At 39.9% G+C, this 25,303-nt stretch overlaps 1 protein-coding gene across 2 annotated transcripts in view; it reads right to left on the bottom strand.

Moving 5' to 3' along the window:
- Positions 1-24,927, bottom strand: part of LOC131232627 (putative uridine kinase C227.14) — a 30,892-nt gene extending 5,965 nt beyond the window's left edge. The window contains exons 1-4 of one of the 2 annotated variants that reach the window (XM_058228996.1): positions 24,851-24,927; positions 10,134-10,267; positions 10,018-10,061; positions 2,267-2,344 (exon numbers count right to left, since the gene is read on the bottom strand). In XM_058228996.1, coding sequence (XP_058084979.1) covers positions 2,267-2,344; positions 10,018-10,061; positions 10,134-10,267; positions 24,851-24,899 — 305 coding nt within the window. In that variant the 5' untranslated portion in view covers positions 24,900-24,927. Of the gene's footprint in view, positions 1-2,266; positions 2,345-10,017; positions 10,064-10,133; positions 10,268-24,850 lie in introns of both variants that reach the window. The other variant, XM_058228997.1, reaches the window with a different exon arrangement.
- Positions 24,928-25,303: the final 376 nt, after the last annotated feature.

Below are 25,303 nucleotides of genomic sequence, written 5' to 3'. Positions count from 1 at the left end.
TAACATAACAGAAAACCATTGAAATCTACCTTGCGTAGAACACGTGGGATGCTTTTCAATAACATGCAAGGAAATGGTACAGCACAATGGTAGAACCAGAATATGATTGATCTCTCTCTGCAATGCACATGTGGAGAGGAGATGTGGGAATGGGAAACTATCGTACCATGAATCATTCATCAAGTCACCCCTACTGTGGATGCCAAAGTAAATTTAGAACAACAACGATCAGATGATCCTACTAGGATGTTAGCAGGTGAGTTACCACCGTGCATGGAGGTCAGCAAAGGGTCGTGTTGTGCTCAGGTCTAAGTATCACATTCAAGGTAATGACCTGAACCCAATCTGGTTCAGGTACTCGATGGGTACCCATCAGGTTGTGGGAAGAAAGGCATGCTCTAAAGGTCTGGTACTCGAATGGGCACCCATCAGGATGTGGGAAGAGAGAGCATGCACAAAAGGAAGTTGCCGAAATTGGGAAATGTTGTCTAAAAGTAGTTTACTGTTAAATCCTCGTTAAATCTTCTCATTAGATTTGTTTCATAGGTAAAGCTGGGATTGAACTTGGGACCTCAATGTTGATACACACCTCATTAGATTTATAATAAATACCTATCAAGTTAATATATATATATATATATATATATATATATAAAATATTAAACATTTAATATTTTGCCCCACCCCAACCAGCTTTTAAACAGGTAAAAAATGGTGGACCCAAAACTGACCCAAGATTTAAATAGGTCCAATTTTAGGATCCAGATCATATTAATAGCCCGGTTCTTCAAACCAGGGTAAAAGATAAATTTGCTTCAAGGCCAACATTCTAACAGGGAAATTCAGAGAAGCTATAGCTAGAACTGTCAGATGTGTAATTTTTTTTTAAGTAGCCCATCAATAATTTCGTATCGGACCAATACGACCCCATATCGACCAATACGACCCCATATCGCGTATTGGCTCGTGCTAATACGTATACAATACGGCTGTATCGGCCGATACGATACCGATATTCATATCCATGGGGCAGGTCATGCACCAAGAATCTTCCTGATGAGATAATCACAACATTTTTATCAATGGCCTACAAAGAAACAGTTTAGGGAAGATGAACATCAGCTATCCACATTCGATGGGAAAAAAAAAAAGAGCCAAAATTGAGAATCTTTTAAGATCTGTCAGCAATAGGGCCAATCAGATCAATTGTCTGGGTCACCAAAATGTGTGCCCCCTTGCACATATCCCTAGGCCAAGGACCATATAATTCTTCAATTACTAACATCACACATCTAGGCAGATTTGTCAAAGTGAAAACAGGTCACTGTCAGTGTCTGTGACAGATAATCACCAGAACAGATATTCAAGAGCTATATCAGAGTGGGTCCCATAACGAGAGAGGCCACTGACAAAGGAAATGCTAATTTTTGTAGTTAGTTGGCTGTTCCATCAATAGGCCACTGACAAATCATTGTGCAGAGCAAAATCAAGTCAAGAGAAACTTCAAAAATGAAAATGTATGGTCAAATTTTTCTGATGCCGCAATATTACCCATACAACTTTATCCTCCAAAAATAGGTCAGGTTATCACTCCCATTTTATTGTGGAGAAATGATCCAGTGCTATCATAGCACTATAAGTTATAGTGGTCCTATTTGGATCCAATCACTTAGCAAACAAAGATCTGAACAGTCCATTGAGTCCAGAACATATTCCATAGGCTACCATGAAAAAATCACACTGATTGGAAGATCCAATCCATCCTTTGATTTGGTCTTAGTTTTTCCAGCCATCCTTTTTCCAATCCATGGATGGGATGGTTACAATCGCCTAACAGAACGTACTCTTTAGAATCACAAGCAATCCATGATGGATTCTAATAGTTAGAAGGATCGAATACACCTATTTCTGTGTAAATGATCTTGGCCGTCCACATTAAATACCATTGATTGAATGGTTAAGATTTCTCAGATCAGTGTAATATTTGCATGGTAGCCCATGAAATGTGCGTTGGACCTAATGAAAGGTCTAGATCAATGGATTGGACTGTCTAAGTGTCCCAATGCAACTAGATGCACTATAATTTATGGTGCTCTAATAGAACTGGGAGCATCTCTCTTTATTGTGAGGAAAAACATCTATTTAAATTTTGCATGTGGATGTGCCACCAAAGGTTATCTGAACTAAAAAATATAACCAATGTATTTCTACAATCTGCTTCAAAGCAAGTGCAAAAGTATACAGATGCTTGAACAGTTGAACTTACTTCGAATATGGATCCCTTATCCTTGCTGCTGTAGGGAGAAGACGTTCAGCTAGAGCATCATATATCTCATCAACAGACCTTGAATGGAAATGCAACCTCTAGTTATTCATTGGCCAAAGAAATGCAGACAACATGGAAGCAAAATTCTCCAGCGAACATCAGAAGCATGAAAATGAACCATGAGGGATTTGGTAAAACCCAGCATGAACCTCTACACACAGACACAAATGTCCCATGATATCCAGATAAATTTATATACTTTGTGGTATTATTATATTAATATCTACAACACATTGTATGTTTTATTTTTATATCATTTTTGTAAAGAGCTACAGAAGCAAACCCAAAAGCAGCAGGGGACCCTCTCATCACACTCATTTGGCCTGGCGACAAGTAAAGAGAAACAAACAAAAGAGCAACCCATGCCAAGAACCTCAAGGCCAGCAACCCCAAAAGATGAATCACCCAAAAACAATGGACTCAAAATCACCTCCACAGCACAGCAAGAGATGTCCCACTACAATCGGGCAATGCCAAGGCCCAACCAAAAGCCAAAGTTTCTATTGACCATTCAAGCAATGAAGCTTTGCCGTAAATGATTTCAATCATTTCTCTCTCCAAATACCCCAACCCAGAAAACTGCAAAAGGAAACATTTGAGTAGATCAATCGTCCACAAACTGAAAGGACATGCCAACCATCCAACAATGACATCAAAACCTGAAGAATTAAAAGCCCAAGAGACCTTGAACATTTCAAAGAAGCTGTCCCAAATGGCCCACACTGAATGATCGTGAAGAAACAGATGATCCACTGCTTCCTTTCTACACATGAAGCACATATTGGCATTACAAATTATTCATCGTCACAAGCTATGCGAATGCTTGAAACCTAGGAGGAATAGAGGCTTTCCATACATAAGCACACAAGTATATTGGGCTACCATCTACCGGAAACCAATTTTAGAGAGCAGAGATTTAGATGGAAGCAACTGTTTGCTGACCACTTCCAACCATAATAGTGGTAGACTCTCATTTCTTCATCATTTAAATTTCTTCAAAGGGCCATCCATGTAATAGAACCTTCCAAGGATTCATAGAACCCCACTACTTTAGCCTCTTTATTGACTACAAAGAGAAAAAAGAAGAATGTAGCCTACGTGAATTCACCAATCCATCCATCCTTCCAAAAACGGATCTTGTTACCACAACCAACAACAAAATGAGACCCCTCCAACAAGCAGCCTATTTTGTTTGGGACAACAAAATGAGACCCCTCCAACAAGCAGCCTATTTTGTCTGGGACAACAAAATGAGACCCCTCCAACAAGCAGCCTATTTTGTCTGGGACAACAAAATGAGACCCTTCCAACAAGATGGCAGTGTTTTAAATCACATGTAGCATATAGTGTAGCGTTTAGCCCTCCATAGTGATGCAGGACAATTAACCACTTACTCTAAAAGCTCAAACTATTAGAGTATGGCGAATTAATCCTTTTATCTCATAGCCCAGGCCCCACATCTCATGGGTTTAGGACCTCTGTCAAACCCCCTTCGTGGGCCCCAAATCACATGGGCCGCCCACCCCGAGTGTGTCCCCGCATCCCACGGACTACCCCACTCGGGCCCGGTGTGAAATGCGTACTAAACACCCCTGGTAAGGAGTCTCAAACACGAGACCTCCCCCATGGGCCCCAAATCGCATGGGTCACCCACCCTGAGTGTGCCCCTGCATCCCACAGGCAACCCCACTTGAGCCCAGTGTGAAAATGCCCCTGCATTAATCACCCTCGGTGAGGAGCCTCGAACACGAGACCTCCCGCTCTGATACCAATTTGATGCAGGACAATTAACCACTTGCTCTAAAAGCTCGAACTGTTAGAGTATAGCAAATTAATCCTTTTATCTCATAGCCCAGGCCCCACATCTCATGGGTTTAAGACCTCTGTCGAACCCCCTTCGTGGGCCCCAAATCACATGGGCCGCCCACCCCGAGTGTGTCCCCGCATCCCACGGACTACCCCACTCGAGCCCAGTGTGAAATGCGCACTAATCACCCCTGGTAAGGAGTCTCGAACACGAGACTTCCCCTGTGGGCCCCAAATCGCATGGGTCACCCACCCTGAGTGTGCCCCTACATCCCACAGGCGACCCCACTTGAGCCCAGTGTGAAAATGCCCCTGCATTATATAGCATATAGCATAAGCCACATATGGCAATGTTTTAAATCATATGTAGCGCATAGCGTAGCATTTGGCCCTCTATAGCATATAGCATAAGCTACATGATACTTGAGTTCTTGACATCTCTAGGTGTGATAAAATTTACAAAATGCATAATTCCTATGAGTTCTTGACCGCGAATATGGATCGTCAACCACATATCTCCATGCAAAATCTCTGTCTCTTTGCCTTCCGACATCTCTAAGTGTGACATCTTTTTTTTTAATGGAAACGTCACAAATTCACGATATGGACCACAATTTGGATGGTCCAGATTGATCTACGTGCTTTATCCACAATTTGGACCACAATATGCTCTACACGCTACATGTAGCGTACACTACGTGTGTTGTAGCTTACACCATGTGCGTTTAGCTTACGCTACATAGCGTTTTAGCTGCGGTACAATCGCTACTGAAAACACTACAAGATGGAACTTACGCCCTACTACTCTTCCCTCATAAAGAAAATTTCTATAAATTTTCTCAATCTTTTTTGCTACACCTACAGCCATCTTAAAGAGGGAAAAAAGATAAAGCAGAAGGTTATATAGAGCCACCTTAATGAGAGTCATCCTCCCTCTCAAAAACAATTGGGATTTTATTTTATTTTTTCCACTTTGCCAATCTCTTTTCCATTCTCTCAATAACCGAATCCAAAAAGTGGAAATGTTGGCATTCCCTCCAATAGGGACACCAAGAAATTTCATCAATAAATGCGATGTCTTACAACCCAAAACTTTAACAAGAGAACCACTGACCTCCCCATGAATAGCGACCCCTGATAAAGCACTTTTTTCTCAGGTTGACTTCAAGACCCAACCTCTTTGAAAGCTCCAAAGCATGCCTTCAATAATAAATAATTATTCCGGACATCTCGCACAACATAAGAGTTTCATCACCAAATTGGAGATGAGACTTGAGAGATGGTCAGCTTTGGATTGCCAATCCCAAATCCCCTCACTAGATCCAAATTAAAGGCCATAGAACAGGGGGATAGAAGGTCCCCTTGCTGAAGACCTCTAGAAATAAAGAAGAATCTGGTAGGGGATCCACTGATTAGAAATGAAAAGGATGCCGAACTAATAAATTCCTTGATCCATTCTATCCACATTCTTCCAAACTCCATTCATTGGAGAGAATACAACAGGAAACCCTAATCAAAATGATCATATGCTTTTCCATGTCAAAACCCCAGCCTCCCTGCTCCTATTCCAGCAATCTACAACTTCATTAGCCATCAAAAAATTACATCCAAAACTCCTTCACAAAGGCCACTGATTAGAATTGAAAAGGATGCCGAACTAATAAATTCCTTGATCCATTCTATCCACATTCTTCCAAACTCCATTCATTGGAGAGAATACAACAGGAAACCCTAATCAAAATGATCATATGCTTTTCCATGTCAAAACCCCAGCCTCCCTGCTCCTATTCCCGCAATCTACAACTTCATTAGCCATCAAAAAATTACATCCAAAACTTGCCTCTTCTTCACAAAGGCCCCTTCAAAAGAGGATATGATTGTAGTAAGAACCTCTCTTAGCCTTACTAATAAAGTTTTTGCTAGAATCTTATAGACTCCACCAATTAAGTTTATTAGATCCACGGCACCCTCGATTTTAGGAAGAAGAGTCATAAAAGTCAATCCCTTATTCAAGATTGCCCTATAATGGAATTCTTTCAACATGAAATCCCCTTTAATTATATCCCAACACCTGTGGAAGAAAGATATGTCGAATCCGGTAAGACATAAGATTTATCACTATACCAATAAAATCACCAATATTATCGCTAATATGGGTGATATTAGGAACATTGTCTCCACCCACGTCCCTTTGGGCCTTCCCCTTGCCCTTTTAAACCTTCAAATCTCCTCCACACCCCACGTCATCATTCCTTTGAATCAACCACGAAAGACCACGTCCAAAAAATAGAAAAAACTCAACCCCACTTGGAATCACTCACTCAAACAACTGAACAAGCAAATGAAGAGGCATTCAAAACGTTCAATGTGGTCAAATCGCATATGCGATCATGTGCGATCGCATATGCCTATGCACATATGTGATCGCACAATCGCATATGCGACCGCATTTTTATTTTTATTTTGAAAAATTAAAAAAACTTTGAAATTTATGGAAAAAACAATTTTTAAGGGAAAAAATATAAGAAATTAATGGAAACTTTCCTAAGTTAATAGATAACTAATTTTACATATTTAAAATACATTTGAGAGAAATAAAATCAATTAAACAATGAATTAAACATTAAGTGCTTGAATCTTGATCTTCCTACTTCCAAGAGAGGCAATGTAGGGGAGAGAGAGAGAGAGAGAGAGAGAGAGAGATTAAGACCACTTGGAAGTAGAAAATGTAAGAGAGATTAAGACCCCTTCGAATTAAGAAATGTAAGAAAAGAAGAGAGTAAGACAGTTATGGGGTAAGAATATTGCAAATGGAGGAGGTTTGGAAGCCTTGTATAGGAAAAAAGTTGTTTTTTTTCCTATTAAAAAAAATTAATGTGCCAACGGTTGGCCAATATGTGATCTCATACATTGAATATGCGATTACATATTTTCGCATATGCCACATATACAAGGTATTCCATATCAGTAATGGTGGCTGTAACAGTCACCACCATTACTGATACAGGCATCGTCCGATACGGTGGCGTAACGATCGTTACGACCCTTGTCATGGTTAGAAAAAAGAAATGTTTTCTGAAAAGTTCTGAAAAATATTTAGAAATTTCAAAATAATGTAAATATTCCAAATGTGTATTGATTTTTTTTTGTTTCTAACATGTTTATGATAACATAACAGTCCACTCTTTGGTGAGAGTGTTGTATCTAGTTGTCTGGTGAATTTGTGAACATGGTTATGTCTCTAATATTTACACATCACAATTAAGCATTAGAACTAGATATCGGAAAGAAGGCATAAATACCACTTTTTATTTTTTGAAAAAATGGCTATCGAAGTTTTTATTTGTCTAAATCACTATCTACAGTTTTAATCATAAAAAATATAGTAAAAGTGGTCGAAATATATTGTAGAATAATCTATGAAAGTTTTTGGAATAAGAAAAGTGGGAAAACGAGGAGAATTTTGAATTTAATTTATTTTGAGAGAGAGAGAGAGAGAGAGAGAGAGAGAGAGAGAGAGAGAGAGATTGCCGTTTTTTCGACCGTTACGGGGTGTTATGCCCCGTAACGGCCTATACGGCCCCTGTAACAGCCGATACGGTCTCAGAAAACCAATTGCACATTTTCGCCCCCGTATCGTGTAACGGTCATGGCCGTTACCTAGACGTATCAGCCTTTATGGTCGTAACGTAACAGATACGGAACACCTTGCACATATGTGATCGCATATGTGCCATGATCACATGTGCAATATGCATATGGATATGCGCATATGTGATTGCATATGTGCCATGATCGCATATGCGATCTGCATATGGTTATACGCATATGTGATCGCACATGTGCCATGATCGCATATGCGATCTGCATATGGACATGCGCATATGCGGTCGCACATGACAACAATGAAAACGTCCCCTCGATCCACCATATACTCAACTAGATGCTAGTCTCACCAATGAGCAGGCCAAATGAAGCCACACTCATCAGTAGTTGTGAATGGGGAGGCATTTGGCTCATACCCTTGATTCATGGTGCAAAGAAAGTGACACTTGGCCTCGACAACAAGGAGAAGAGGAGGAAGTTGTCAACTAAAACCTAGTAGAGGACTTCGATTTCAATACTGCAACTTGCATGGGTCATGCTACATTTCGATAGCACAAGTCATTCTATTTTCCATAGTATCATTGCAATCAAGAATGCACCGCAACTTATGTCCAATGTTGTAAAACACTAAGGCTAAATTTGGTTATTAAATCAAATTAATTGTTTACCCTCAATAAATCATAAAGAAAGGTCCATGTTTTCTATTGATGAAGTAATGGCTTCCATACCAACTTGCCTACAAAAATGGAAAATAGAAAAAGAAAGATACCAGAAAGGTCCGAGCAAGGAATGCCGCAAAAGAGGCGAAGTTGAGACTTAGTTCTAAGGGTGTGTTTGGACTGGGGGAAAACAAAGGAAAAGAAAAGTGCACTGATTATCCCAATGGATTCCCAAGGATTCCATAGCACTATTGAACCCTAGATTCCATTTGTGGGTATCTTGTTTGGATAGCAAGTGGAAATCTCATTTTTGTGAAACAATGTCACCTCATATCTTATACTAGCAGGGAGATTGCCTATGGAAAAGTGTAACAATTGCTATGTGGAATCCACTACTATTTTTGCTATCCCAAAATGGTGAAACGTCCCCTCATGGGGGAAGTGTTTCCTTTCCCCTTTTTTTCCTTTAGTTTTCCCTCAATCCAAACAGGGCCTATATAGAAAATTGATTTCTAGAACTCTTTTTTTTTTTCCTTGTTGAAATGGCAAGATTTCTAGAACTTCAAATATTAGAATTTACTTGAATAGTCCTTTCTCGAAAATGACCTTCATGGATGCGCGCACACACACACACACAAAAGGCTTCCCAAATGAACAAAAAGACTAAGATGAAGAACGTGTTCAAAGAATTTAAAGTAAAACTAGAAACAAAGTAAGGCCTCGATTTAGTTTAGGCATTCGCGTAGATTTGTACATGGCAGCTTCTGTTCATGATCACTTACTACAAAAGTTTCAAAATGCAACTTGAAATTTGAACATGACCTGGTTTTTGCCATACCATTAAAACGAAAGATTTTCACTCATCCTGAATGCATGGTTGATGCTAGTATTCAGGAAGAGGTCCAAATAACTAAAAACAAGACATGACATGAAAGAAGAAGAATTTTTTTACCTAAAGAAGATATGCAAGCGTCACTCTCCTAGTTTGTGATTAGCATTTCAGAAAGAAACTAAAAATAGTCCAATGCGTGTTAAAGGATTTAAGATGTTACACAGGACGCCCTTGAAAAACCAGTTGGACATATGCCAGTATTTTTTTTTCTTTTAATCAGCCAATATGCCTGCAAGGTTCTTATTGTCATATATTTCATAAAATATTAGTTCATAAACGAGCAAGATAAAGAAAAATGCATCTAGACAAATATACAGAAATAAACCTTAAAGATAATTTATATAAATAGAAAATTGTATATATATATAGCATTCTTCTCCCTGAGCTTAGTACATTGTGCAGAGGAAAATTTTGGACTTCCAAGAGTGCCAACTAGAATTTCTCTTGAACATGAGCACATTAGGAAGCGCAAAAAACAAAAGGATGAAAAAGGCCAATGGTTCTTCTTTTTTTCTTTTTTTTTTTGGTGAAAGGTGAAGCCAGTTATTTTAGTTCAATTGTCAAGCCAAAAAAAGGCTTCCATCACTCTCTTTAAATTTATTTATTTATTTTTTTTTTTTTTTAAATGTTTCCCTCACTTCCTAGCATGAAACCTCAGATTTGAATGCAACGGAAATTTTTATCAGCTGGAACGTACTTCTCTTTTAGTGTTAGAAGGAATGGAATACCTGGCCTCTAGCACGGGAGCTTCTTGGTTCAGATTACATAAAACCTAGCATAGAAAAATCATACTTATCAATACATGAGCTCTCAACAAGGCTAGCATGTAAGGAACAAAAATGACCTTGTTGTAGTTTCGCTTTGGTACTAGGAAACCAGTTCGGCCCAGTAGAGATTGAGTAGTTCTTCCAGACAAAGACACAGAGACATTAAATCGATGCTGCAGGACATGCCTTTGCTCTCCAAAAGCCGAGAAGCCTGCCAAGGAAAATTTTTCTTATTAAAGAGAAAAAAAGATAGCCTCGAAAACCCCAAAAAAAATGAAGTATGCCAAATTCATTAATCTACCCTACACAGTCCGGATTTATTATAATAATAATAAAATAAATAAATAAATACGAGTCTGCTGAAAATCAGTTTTCTGTTTACTCCACATTGAGAAAATGAATGTGGCAGAGTTCACTCTTAAATTGAATGAAGTTTGCCAGTGACCTCGCAGCCACAAAATCACACAAATCTGCTAGTTAATCCGAGTTCACATGACTTGAATTTGGAAGTTGGGTTCAATAAGACCTGAACATGAGACAGGTAATAAGATTTAAGGCATCTTTGAGTTGCTTAAGAGTTTTGGAAATTTATCTTCTCGAGGAACATGTGAAGCCTGTGGCTGCCACGTCGGAATTATGTTGTCATTCTAGGGGGGAATTCTACAAAACACAATGAGAAAATCTAATGTGGTAGCAACAGCCCGACATTCCCTGAGATGAAAATTTTCCGCTAACCCCATCCAAAAGAAGACTACCAGAACTAAATTCACACATAGAATCAATCAAGAACACAACAATAGTGAATCACTGCCACAAACTTAATGAATTGATGGTGAACTAAACTTGGTAAATCAGACTAATTAGCTGATCATGAACTGCAAAGCCACCCAACCCAAACCATGAACGTGGAAGTATCAGTTTCATTTCTAGAAGAAAGTACACAAGGCCATTACAGGCCCGGCAATATGCCAATGATTTCTATGTAAATTATACACACTTCATACGTAAGGAAAAAGAGGTTAAGTGTCTGCCTTTATTTTATCTTATTTTTTCTCATGGAAATCTATCATACTCAACAATCGATATTCTAAACTAGCAAGTAAATCTAGAGAGCCTCCATCACTGATAGAGTTGGAGGTAATTTTTCAAAAGATAATAGAAGCTTAAACCTCTTAAAAATTTCAGATTTTAATAAACCCTAATGAAGAACCCCATTAGGCTAATATCAAGTTCCAAAAACATAAATAAAAATAAGAACTTACCTCTACATTATGTCGTATGATAGTCGATGCAGAAATCCAATATCGATCTTCCAACATAGTAAGCCTCTCCCAAATCTAACTCAGAAATGAGATGAGGAAGGAGAGTTGTGTCATACCAAGGGTAGGGTTGTGCATGCACACCTGAGAGCCGCCCAAGGTGGGCCCGCACGTGAATGTGCGATGGAAGGAGGAAGAGGAGAGGGTGACACCAACTCTCTCTTTTCTCTTCTTCTTTTGTTCTTTATTTTTCTCTCTTTAGTCTCTCTGGACATTCCAAGGAAGGGGGGACATCCGAGGCTTTCTCTATTTCTCTAACCACTCTAAGATAAGATCTGTTTATAATGAGGAACCAAGGTTTCAGAGGAACCACCAATTATGGTGCTTCTTACCCCTACAAACTTTGGTCTACCCTAGAGCATTAAAAGTTTGTATGCCTACCTTACCTATGGAGTCATATTGACCAAATCCCTCTACTATCTAAAGCCAACATCTATTGACCAAAATTCCATGTCAGCATAAGAGGTGGACCACAAGATCTCAACAATCAGATGTCCATCAAGCACAATAAAATACTCATAACTGTTAAAACAAAAGATCATCAGTTAAAAATCTTCAATTAAACATTAAAAACCTCTTTAATGTCGAGCCCAGCTAGAAAACCACTTGATGGATAGTCCGATCACTAAGAGCTGGGCTACAAATAAGATCCCATTTGGTTATTATCAAGTTCCAAAAACATAAATCAAAATAAGAACTTACCTCTACTTTTTGTCATATGATAGTCAATGCAGAAATCCAATATTGATCTTTGAACATAGAAAGCCTCTCCCAGATCTATCCCAAAAAAGAGATGAAGAAGGAGAGCCGTGTCATACCCAAGGTAGGGTTGTGCATGACCACCTGAGAGCCACCCAAGGCGGGGCCACACATGTGAATGTGTGATGGGGAGGAGGAAGAGGAGAGGGTGACACCAACTCTCTCTTCTCTTCTTCCTTCATTCTTTCTTTTTCTCCCTTAAGTCTCTCTGGACATCCCAAGGGGGGACAACCAAGGCTTTCTCTATTTCTCTAACCACTCTGAGATTAGATCTGTTTATAATGAGGAACCAAGGTTTTAGAGGAACCACCAATTATAATGCTTCTTACCTACAAACTTTGGTATGCCCTAGAGCATTAAAAGTTTGTATGTTTGCCATGCCCATGGAGTCATATTAACCAAATCCCTCTACTATCTAGAGGCATCATCTATTGACCAAAATTCTGCCTAAGAGGTAGACCACAAGATCTCAACAATCCGATGTCAATCAAGCAAGATAAAATACTTATGATGGTTAAAACAAAAGATCAACGGTTAAAAACTTTCAATTAAACATGAAAAACCTTTTTGATGTTGAGCCCTACTAGAAAACCACTTGAAGGATAATCCGATCACTAAGAGCTAAGCCACAAATAAGTTCCTCAAGATAACCAATGGATCCCATGTTGGAGCATGTGGGCGTCTTATACGAAATCCTAATGCATGCACCTAGCTGCACTTGTATGTCAGTCGATAATCCAACCTTGCAAGGTAAGCCAAAGCACACAACACTAGGATCATGAAGTCCCGACACGACCTTAGATCCAAGGACTAGTCAAGGCTAGTGCACGATCAGGTCGATCTGATCTGGGCATGACGTGCCTCCCAAAACAAGGACTTGAAATCCTCCATTGTAAGCGCTCAATCAGAGCTAAGACACAAGAATTTACATATTTGAACACTTACACTCCTATGTAGTGTAGGGAGTAGGCACCAACTCGCCATTGAGTGCGATGGTAGAGACTTTTCATCCCAACTCATCATTAGTTCCTCACACAAGATGTCATTATCCTTTTCACAAATTGCCCAATCCCGCTACTATGGTCATGCAACTTATCGCTCGTTTGGTACCTTCTAATTGGAATGCATTGGAATCCATTTCACAATTACACCAGAATCCATGTGAAATGGAATCCTTAATTGCGTTTGTAATCGAAATGCACTGTAATTCAAAAATTGTATTTGGATGCCTATAATTGGAATGCATTGGAATTCTTTAGTATATTCATAGGAACCAGAATTTGATTAACTAAATCAGCTTTAATATCCGAAATTAGTGTACACAGGTGACATTTGACAAAAAACCAATATATTTTCACCAAAAATGAGGAAATTTTGAGCCTCGAGTGGGCCACAAACGTAAGGATCACAAACAAGCAACTTGCCAACATTTTTTAAACGTCCATTTCGATGACCAGCGTCTAGATAGTTCGGATAATTCTATCGGTGTGATTTTAGTGATGCAGCCGATAATTGGATTGTTTCGAGGTATAATCAACGTGCCAAGTGTATGGTAGATTGGTAGCCTAGCAACTCCTTTATTACTCGTGCGACTCTCCTACATTTACAAAGGGGGACAAAAAAGCCATTTCACACTAATTACTCTGATTCACAGCAAAACAAAGAGATTTCAAAACACGCCAAAAAGTGTGTTTTCATTTACCTCCAATTCCACGGTGCCAAATGCACCATTTTGGTGCATTTACCTCCAATTACCTCTGATTACACCCAATTCTTGAGATCCATGAAAAACAACTCTCCATTGGCTATGGGCCATTGTGTCCAAATTATCATTCCCCTAAGACAATCAGAGAAACCCCTCCCTATAACCCGTAAAATCATAAATAGTTGAGGTTTTTGACACATTTAACTATGGCAAAACCAAACACAAGTGGTCATCTATGTACATGATCTTAGACATCATCATTGGCATTTCAAGGCACACCATACTAACCAATAGTGCAAAACCTCAACAAAACATACATGGCAGAGCCCAACTGTTGAACAATCAGGATCTCACACAGATGTGTCACAAGCACACACGTGACAACAGTAGGATCTCAAATCCTACTGTGGCAAGTGGCCATGGCATTAATCTAATGAAAAAGAAGGGATACACATATAATCTAATACAAGCCTACAGAACAGATAGCCAAAAGTTTGCACCTCTAATGTAATAGGAACAGGATCCTCTATCTAATACAATCCTATAGAAAGAACAGCAATTTTAGAATACGATTTCCCATACAGCGTTATCCAAAAACATTTTAAAGAGGGGAAAAAAACAATGTCATCAGAACAACAATTCCAAATCAATAATTTTTCAGGAATTCTTTCCCAGGAAATGATTTCTGGACTGGCATCTGAATAGAACGATAGATTGTCCCTCAGACTAGAGAGGAGGTACCATACAATGCTCTAGCCAACAGTTGTACAGTAAGGTCAAGATTTCAGTTTGTACAAACATGGCCCATTTTTCGGTCATCCAAATCGTTGATGTGATACGCCTCACTATGCATGGCTCATTCACCAAAAAATGCCCAAGACTAGAAAATCCTAACCCTTCAATTCATGTCCCGCAAATAGACATTTCGGAAAGAAAACGCTGCAAAGTCCACCTTCAACAAAGGAAAGGCCAACTATTCGATAGCTAGGATCTTCTGAAAGATACATGGCAATTCATAGTGAGACCCCTCGGTGGTGTGCTGACGTGGCAAGGTTTTGTGGGCCCCACCATGATGTATGTGTTATATCCAAGAATTGGGTCGAGTGGACCACACTATAGAAAGCAGTGGGGATTGAACACCTACCATTGAAAACTTCTTGGGCACCCACAGAAGTTTTGGATTAAGCCGGTATTTGTGTTTTCCCTTTATCCAGGTCTGAGTGACCTTATGAACTAGTTGGATGGCAAGTAAACATCATGGTGGGCCCTAGGAATGTTTCAACAGTGGCTGTCATTGTCCCCATGCTTTCTATGGTGTGACCCACTTGAGGTTTGGATATGCCTCTGATGCAGGACATGAAAGTTAAACATGATGTGCAAGATTTCAGGCTTTAGATCATACTAATTTAGAAACAATCATAAAAATTCCACATCCCACATAAAATCAAGCATTCAACAAGGGAAATCTACGAGGGTCCAAGCCTACACATGTTAGGGCTAGATCAATTAAAAATTATAGACCAAACAATGCTCAAAGGAGAGTAGATTCATCCACTCTTGCAAAGGATTATTCCCCAATCCAAGGGATTTACATGTTTCAACTTGGGAAAGCCTAGGGTTTGTAAAAGTGAAAGAAAACTTGGAATTTAGGATTATTTAGGGTTAGGGTTAGGGATTTAAGGCGAGAAAGAAGAGGATTAGAGGAGAGAGAGAACTTGAAAATAGTCCACACATGTGAACAATAATCTGACCTAGACGCACGTGCGTGGGATCCTGCCCACACGTGTGTGGGGCCCACGAACCCAAAAAAAACAGAGACAACTTGGGGTTGGTCAGCCAACGGTGGGCCACCCACACGCCAAGTTTCAGGCTGATCGGGCGTCCAGTCTATGCACGATGCTCCGCCGAAGTTTCAGCCCTCCTGGAGAGCCTAATTCTGCAAATTTGCTATAAAGGAAGGATCGGCTGCAAAAGGGGGTGGATTTGATAATAGGATTGCTGTGAGAGATGATGAATATTGAGGGTAGGAGGTGGGGGCGATTTTGGGATGGGTGTAGCTTCGCAACACTGTAGTTAGCCCTTCGAAGAAGGGAGAGTTTTGCACCTAATTAAATTTCCACAACTCAGAGAATTAGAAAGAAAACACAGAATTTTATTCATAATCTTCAATGAAACAAAAAACTACAAGGGGTTGCCTATTTATAAGAAAACCCTATACCCCAAAAGTCACGCCATGTGCACACACTATTACTTAGAGACGAAGTAACAAAAATAACAACTAATCAATGCAATCAAAACCGTTCATGATGTTCCTAATAACGATAATAAGCAAAACTCAGAGTCCTAGATCATTTACGGTAGTGGGCCACAATCATGAGATCCAATGGTGGTATCCACAAGATGATTGGGTCCACTCCAATGAACCATAGCACAGCCCTCTAACTACGAGGCCTTCCATGAATGTCGTCATCGATCCAGACGATAGTGGGGCCTTTCTCCTCCTTGCGTACATGCGTAGGGGGGCGTGCGTGTACGCGTGATGTCCCCATCAACTCTCCCCGGATGCGAAGATTTCACTGGCGAAACAAAACTCCTAAACCGCTCCAAGATGTCAGAATCAATTCGTTGAAACTCCTTAGTAAGCCACATGCTATCTGAAACTGAGCGTGACTTCCATTTAACCAGGTATATTTGAAACCCGTCGTCCAACGTTGATACTATCTGATAGTCTAGAATATCCTCTATTTCCTCTCTGGGTGTGGGAAGGGTAGGTATGGTAGGTAGAGGCTGGGAAGAAGGGTCGGGAAGAGGCCATGGATCAAGAGAAAGGTATGGGGAATCAGGATGAGTAGGTGAAAGGCTGGACAATGTATCAGGGGTCCCCCGAAATGCAATTAGATCCTCCACATTAAATGTGAAACTAATTCCCATGAAAGATGGAAGATCTACCACATACACATTGAGACCATTTCGTTTTATAATTTTGAATGGTCCAGCGCTACGCGCTTGTAATTTACAAACGGCTCCCTAAGGATACCGCTTTGGCCTGATACGGACCATCACAGAGTCCCCTACATTGAATTCCTTGAATTGTTTATGTTCGTCTACAGAAATTTTGTAATGATCATTATTAGTATTGATCTTTTGCCTGATTTCTTGATGCAATGAATGAATGTGATGTGCAAAGGATTCTGCAAACTCTGATGGCCTATGGGACAGGGACATAGGGACAAGATTAATAGGCTTCCTAGGTTTTTATATCCCGAACTGAATAGGAACAACATCACACGAAATGTATCTTTATATGATCCAAACTGAATAGGAACACGACAACGGTGCGAGACTGGAATGGAAGTTTTATCAACCCAAGACACTCTATAGGGTTGGGGATGGGCTTCAAGCTTCAAGCCCAGACGGCTCACAGTGCCAGTTAATACCACGTTAACATAACTATCGCTATCCACGATCATCTTGTAACTCTTATCACCACATTCTGTGTAAGTATTGGAGATCGTGTTGCAGCGTCAATCGTCGATATTCTTTGCTCATGCAAAGGCGCAATGCACAACTGCAAGGGTCGCGGACTCTTGCACTCCCTCTTCCTCATCACTAGGGGTTTCTGCTGGCTCATATTCGTCCTCCTCACCGTTACTTTCTAGGGGCACTACTTCCACTTACCCCTCAATAAGGAACACTTTAGTGTCCTCTTTCGTGCCACACTGGTGGGCAAAGTGACCAAACCCCTGACATCTAAAACACCTAATCGCATCGCTTCTACGCGAGCTAGATCTGACAACTTCTTTACCCTAATCATCCTTGGACCGAGACTGAGAACTACTGGAAGGATTGTACTGATATCCAGTGCTAGGTTTATCCCCCGAAGGGTTGGCCTTAGCGCCAAAATCACGAGACTCAAACCGACTTCTCACAGATGCTTTGAAGCATTGCTCGATCTCCAACACTACTTGATATATCTTTTCAAGAGTGTCCATGTCCTTGGAGAGCAATTCTTTCATAATGTCAAAACGGAGGCCCGTTTTAAATCAAGCAAGAGTGAGTACGGGATCCTCATCAACTTCACACCAGGTCAAGTACTCTTTGAACTTCTCAATGTATTCAGCCACACTAATGGAACCTTGTCGAAAAGACTGTCATTTCCTCAACCAACCTCAAGTGATAAGAGAAAGGGAGGTATTTCTCCTTAAGAATTTCTTTCATTTCTCCCCAATGTACTATTGGGCGTTCCCTCGACCTTTCTTTCTTTCGCTCAATAATAGCTCAAAACCTCTTTACTTGGCCCACAAGCTTCGTATTAGCGAATCGGACCTGACGAGCATCCGACATGTCATACCACTCAAAATAGTAGTTCATATCCGCCAGCCAATCTAGAAAAGCTTTAGGGTTCAAGTAACCATCAAACGTAAGGCCATCTACTCTAACTCCCTTGAGGAGTTGTGCATTTGGGTCATAATGATTATGATGTCCCTCGTGGGGTGAGTGCACAGGTGCGCGCCCATGACCGTTTCTTTGGCCACCTCCATTCCTTTGTCTATCCTCTTAACCACCTGTTTGCGATTGGGCATCTTCCTCAATAGTGGTCTCTAGTTGGGTAACGTGCACATTAAGCTAATCTAAGCATTGGTCAATACGTTGCTTCAAGCGCCTACCCAAAGACTCAAACTACTGGGTTAGGTCGTTCAAGGACTCTTGCAATTACTCCATGTTTAGTGTAAGGTGCAAACCAAAACCACGACCAGTACGTGTGGGCATACAACCACTCACTCAAAGATCCTCTAATGCAACTATATGCGTCTAAATGGCACTAAATGATCCTATAGGACTCTATATGAGGGAAACTACACAACACTACTAAAATTTCAGCAACATAACTGCCCAAATAGTTTGTTAACAGAAAATTCAGCCATAAAAATTGGGGATTTTCTAACAACAGAAAATTCAGCAGTCCATGTTATGAATGATGGGTCCTAAACAGCCCTATATGATGAGATTTAATGCAAATTAAATGTGAATAGACTAAACCCTAAACATGCAATGCAATCCCCTATGAAAAACCTAAGCTCTGATATCAAATTTGATGCAGGACATGAAAGTTAAACATGATATGCAAGATTTAAGGCTTTAGATCATACTAATTTATAAATAATCACAAAAATTCCACATCCCACATAAGATCAAGCATTCAACAAGGGAAATCTACAAGGGTCCAAGCCTACACATGTTAGGGCTGGATCAATTAAAAATTATAGACCAAACAATGCTCAAAGGAGAGTAAATTCATCCACTCTTGCAAAGGATTATTCCCCAATCCAAGGGATTCACACGTTTCAATTCGGGAAAGCATAGGGTTTGCAAAAGTGGAATAGAACTTGGAATTTAGGATTATTTAGGGTTAGGGTTAGGGATTTAAGGCAAGAGAGGAGGGGATTAGAGGAGAGAGAACCTGGAAATAGTCCACACGTGTGGACAGCAATCTGGCCTAGACGCACGTGCGTGGGATCCTGCCCGCACGTGTGTGGGGCCCACAAACCCAAAAAAAAAAAAGACAGCTTGGGGTTGGTTGGCCAGGGGTAAGCCACCCACACGCCAAGTTTCAAGCCGATCGGGCATCCGGTCTGTGCACGGTGCTCCGCCAAAGTTTCAGCCCTCCTGGAGGGCCTGATTCTGCAAATCTGCTGTAAATGAATGATCGGCTGCAAAAGGGAGTGGATTTGATGATAGGATGGTTGTAGGATATGATGAATATTGAGGTTAGGAGGTAGGGGAGATTTTGGGATGGGTGTGGCTTCACACCACGGTAGTTAGCCCTTCGAAGAAGGGAGGGTTTCGCACCCAATTAGATTTCCACAACTCAATGAATTAGACAAGCAGGAAAACGCAAAATTTTATTTATAATCTTCAATGGAAAAAAATTTAAAAAAAAACTACAAGGGGTTGCCTATTTATAAGAAAAATCTATACCCCAAAAGTCGCGCCATGTGCGCACACTATTACTTCGAGACGAAGTAACAATAATAATAACTAATCAATGCAATCAAAACCGTTCATGATGTTCCTAATAATGATAATAAGCAAAACTCAAAGTCCTAAATCATTTAGGATAGTGGGCCAAGATCATGAGATCCAATGGTGGGATCCACATGATGATCGGGTCCACTCCAATGAACCATAGCAAAACCCTCTAACTACGAGGCCCTCCATGGATGTCGTCATCGATCTAGATCGATGGTGGGGCCTTCCTCCTCCTTGCGTACGTGCATGGGGGGCATGCGTGTGCGCGTGATGTCCCCATCAGCCTCATTTTTGGGCTCATGACTTAAAATGATCTTGCAAAATGGATGGACAGTGTGGATATAACACATACACCACAGTGGGGCCCACAGAACTTTGCCACGTCAACACACCACCAAGGTTAGTGGTTGGTGGTCTGAGGCACACCATGCAATCCGCTTCCTGGTTTACATCACTGAACCATGGCCCTGCATCGGTATCTCCGCCTAAGCATTGAAGAACACATCAATCGGAAAAACAATCAAAACTCATGACTGGTGTAATGCAATTCAATCAATCGCATGCCAGAAGTGTTGAAAAATAATACAGAAATAATATTTTCTATAAAATATGAAAAACTGGAAAAAAAATAATAATAATAATGTGGAATCAGGACAGGCTGAAACATGTATGAGAACGCTGTCCTTAAAGCATTATTTGCCCCTACTCAAGTAGATTGAGTATGTTGAAAGGTTATAGGCAAATTGCTTCTAAGATACGATGAGCTTGGTGTGGATCTGCGTTTAGCAAATACGAGGAACCACCAATGGAACTCTTGTATACAAATGTCTGGCAGAAATAATAAAAAGGAAAAATCCCAAAAAGGAGGAGAAGAAATATGAGTTAGACCATTGCATTGGTCTATTCGTCAACTAATGGTTCAGATGAACCGTTCTAGACCACAACATTGGTCTGTTCTTCAGGCAATGGTTCGGATGAACCTTACTGTCTTGTTGGAATGTCTGTTTGTAGAAAAGGACTTGGTTCGTATGAGTATGCTGGAGTGTGATTTTGTGATGGATTGTAAACCCATCCAGGCCCTGCATATATAGGCTAGGATTGTTGGCAATTTTGGTCCATGACCGTTTTTTAGCTGTTGGGAGAAACTAACCATTATTGGCAGTTTCTGACTGTTGTGCATGTGGTGTAATAGTTGCTACATGCAACAGTTTTCGACCGTTTAAACACACTGACTAGTCGTTTCTAGCTATTGGGCTAGCCACATGCAACAGTTTTAGCATGGTCAGGTATTAATTGGATGAGGAGTTACACCTCACTCCGACAGCTATATTTTCAGCCTCTATATAAGTCACAGGATCTCATTCAGTCCTCTAGACTCCCAGCCATCCACCTTAGCTCTCTGTCACACCACAACTCACACTCATCTCCCGCCGGTTCGCGTAAGGTCGCGAAAGAGCGACTCTCTGCGATACGATGCGGACGGAGGAAGTGCAAAGTGCGCCACTAGCGCCTCTACGGCCACACTACCTCGCATGCCCACACCCTCGCACCAAGCCCGTGACTGTGGCCGTGATCAAGGCCGAGACCGAGACCGAGACCGTGCCCGAGCGCACGCACAAGTGTTCCAGTGCTTCGCACTGGAACACACAAGCCCTATACTCCTCGGACTAGGTGAGTAAACATTATAATACTCTACCTTTCTCATATAACCACAAAAGTTTCTTTCTCTTTTTCCAATGTGAAACTATTCCCAAAACACTTAAAAATGAGTTTTTTGCAAACAATTTTATAATATATATAATATTTTTTATTTAAAATATATTAAAATCAACATTTTACAACAATTTTATAAATATATTCTAAAGTTGATGGTAGCTGTATAATTACTATTTGCCTATATGTTGATGACATGTTAATAATTAGTAATAAAATAGAAGGTGTAACTAAAACAAAGAAGTTTTTATCTTCCATATTCAAAATAAAGGATCTTGGACAAGTAGATACCATCCTAGATATCAAAGTTAAAAAACACTGTGGGGGTTATGCTTTGTGTCAATCTCATTATATTGAGAAGATGCTAAATAAGTTTAACCATCTAAATATAAAAGAAGCTAAAACCATATTCGATCCAAGTATCAAGTTGAAAGAGAATAACGAAAGAGCAGTTGCACAACTGGAGTATGTGAATGCTATAGGGAGTCTTATGTATGTTAAACAATGCACTGGACCATATATCGCATATGTTGTGAGTAAACTTAGTAGGTTTACTAGTAACCCTAGTACTAAACACTGGAATGCAATCAGTAGAGTCATTGGTTACTTAAAAGCAATCAAAGACTTAGGGCTATTTTATTCAGAGTTTCCTGCCGTATTGGAAGGATATACCGATGCGAGCTAGATATCGAATTCAAGGGAAAACAAGTCTACTACAGGGTGAGTATTCACCTTAGGAGGTTCGGCTATATCTTAGGGATCCAAGAAACAGACATGCATAACGCACTCAACCATGGAGTCTGAATTTATGGCCTTGGCTGCAACAGGCAAAGAGGCTGAGTGGCTAAGGGATCTTTTATTAGAAATTCCTTTTTGTGTAAAGCCTATTTCGGCTATATCACTACATTGTGATAGTGAAGCAACATTATAGCAGCACTTATAATAGTAAGTCTAGACATATCAGTTTACGACATGATTATGTGAGACAATTGATTCAAGATGAAATTATTGCAATTTCCTATATGAAATCAAGTAATAACTTAGCTGACCCTTTTACTAAACCTCTAACGAGAAAGGTAGTAAAGGCAACATCTAGAGGGATGAGGTTGAAACTCTTCAACCAAAGTTCCACCAGTGATGGTAACCCAACCTAAAATCAGAAAATCTCTAATTTTGGGTTTAATGGGTAAAAACAAGTTACTGATATGTGGAAAGTTTTCAACACTAAAATTATATACGACTTCATCTATAATAAATAAGTGTTGAGCATTATAAAAGAGGGTTAAATCTTACAACTCTTAATGAAATCCAATCTAAAGGACAAGTGTCTTAATAGTAACGAAGACACTGGAAGGATTTCACCTATGTGGACGTAGAGATGGTGTCGTCTCTCATGAGAGTTGGAGTTTCTCTCGAGATCATTCACGAAGTAAGATGAGCACATGGCCTTTAATTGTACTGAGCAAGATTGTGAGAACTCTACTATACACAATAGTGAATATGTGTGTAGTTTCTCTGGCTCTATTATCTAAGAATAACTGGTTAAACGTTGCAGCTATCATCTTTCTTTATGCATATAAGCTATTTTTTTTTTTTGGCAGAAATATTTTTCCCGGAAAATATAGTTTAAAAATCAAGTGGGAGATTATCGTAAAATATTCATTTTAATATATTATAAATAAAAAATATTTTATATATATATATATATATATATATATATATATATATTAAAATTGCTTGCAAAAAACCCATTTTTAAGTGTTTTGGGAATAGTCTCACATTGGAAAAAGAGAAAGAAACTTTTGTGGTTATATAAGAAACATAGAGTATTATAATGTTTACTCACCTAGTCTACGGAGTATTGGGCTTGCGCGCAGTGGAACACCCACGCTCGGGCACGGGCACAGTCACGGTAACGGGCTCGGGCTCAGTGAGAGGCCCTGGGCATGTGAGGCAGTGTGGTTGTAGAGGCGCTAGTGGCGCACTTTGCACTTCGCACGTCCGCATCGTATCGCAGAGAGTCGCACCTTCGCGACCTTGTGCGAACCGGAGCGAGACGAGTGCGACAGAGAGCTAAGGCAAATGGCTGGGAGTCTAGAGGACTGAACGATATCCTATGACTTATATAGAGGCTAGAAATATAACCATTGAAGTGAGGTGTAACTCATCGTGCAATTTTTATTTGACCATGCAGAAACTGTTGCATGTGGCTAGTCCAACAGCTAGAAACAGCTAGCCAGTCTAGCTAAATGATAAAAAATTGTTGCATGCTGCAGCTATTACACTACATGCACAACAGTCAGAAACTACAAATAACGGCTAGTTTCTCCCAACAGCTAGAAAACGGTCATGTGGATTAAAGCTCCTAGACCAAAACTATCAGCAATCCTATCCTATATATGCAGGGCCTGGATGGGTTTATAATCCATCACAAAATCACACTCCAGCATACTCATACGAACCAAGTCTTTTTCTACAAACAGACACTCCAGCAAGACAGCAAGGTTCATCTAAACCATTGCCTGAAGAATAGACCAGTGTTGTAGTCTAGAACTGTTCATCTGAACCATTAGCTGAAGAACAAACCAGTATAGTGGTCTAACTCATATTTCTTCCTCTTTTTTGGGATTTTTTTTTCTTTTTATTATTTCTGCCAGACATTTGTTTACAAGAGTTCCATTGGTGAGTCCTCGTATTTGCTGAACACAAATCCACACCAGGCTCGTCGTATCCTAGAAGCAATTTGCCTGTAACCTTTTAGCATACTCAATCTACTTGAGTAGGGGCAAATAATGCTTTAAGGACAGCATTCTCATACGTGCTTCAGCCTGTCCTGATTCCACATCATTTTTTGGTTTTTCATATTTTACAGAAAATATTATTTCTGTATTATTTTTCAACAGGAAGCCTGCTTCAAATTATCGAAACCGAATATCAATAGTTCTAACTATATATCTCTCTCATTGAAAGAAATGAATCCTACACCCAGAGAGAGAGAGAGAGAGAGAGAACATGGAGAGATGGGAATAAGAAACATACCCAAATTAGAAGAAAAAAAAAATGAAAAATCAATCATATTTAAAAAAACCCAGATTTTAGTTCTCAAAATGGAAATTCCCAAATGGGTATTTAAGCCTAGAAACTCAAGAAAGGTTATATATGGAAAATGGAAATAAAAGAATGCTGCAGAAAAAGAGCTATGCATATGAGACAAGGATAGGAAAGGAAATAAAGGAAAAGAGAAGAGCAATATCGAGGTGATTAAAACCTGCAGAAGGAGAGCTCCAATGCCCCATGTGAAATATGGAAGCCTCCATTTCAAACGAGAGAGAGAGAGAGAGAGAGAGAGCTCCCATGTTTTGGTTTAGAAGGGTAGGAGGAATGGTACGGTAGGAGGCCAGTATATTTGCAAAGTATACACGTGTTTTCAGTTCCAGAAAATGGAGGCCATGGTTCAGTAATCCATACCATTGATCTGTTGAGGCCCATCTTGGATAGTCTTTGAAATTATTTTTATAGGAAAATGAATAATTTTTAGTTTTTGGTCAATATATAACGATTAGGAAGACAAATATAACGGTCTACATTTGATTAAAAAAATCCTGATTTTGATCGGTGGGATCTTGATATTGAGGTTTGCTTGAATACATCCCAACGATCCAAATGATTTCTCACTTTGTACAGCGAAAATAAATAAATAAAATGGTTTCAATTTTCTTCA

The sequence above is a fragment of the Magnolia sinica genome, chromosome 18, assembly GCF_029962835.1.
Source record: "Magnolia sinica isolate HGM2019 chromosome 18, MsV1, whole genome shotgun sequence".
NCBI lineage: Eukaryota > Viridiplantae > Streptophyta > Magnoliopsida > Magnoliales > Magnoliaceae > Magnolia > Magnolia sinica.
Note: the sequence above shows the minus strand (reverse complement) of the source record. Positions and strands in the feature narration are given on the sequence as shown.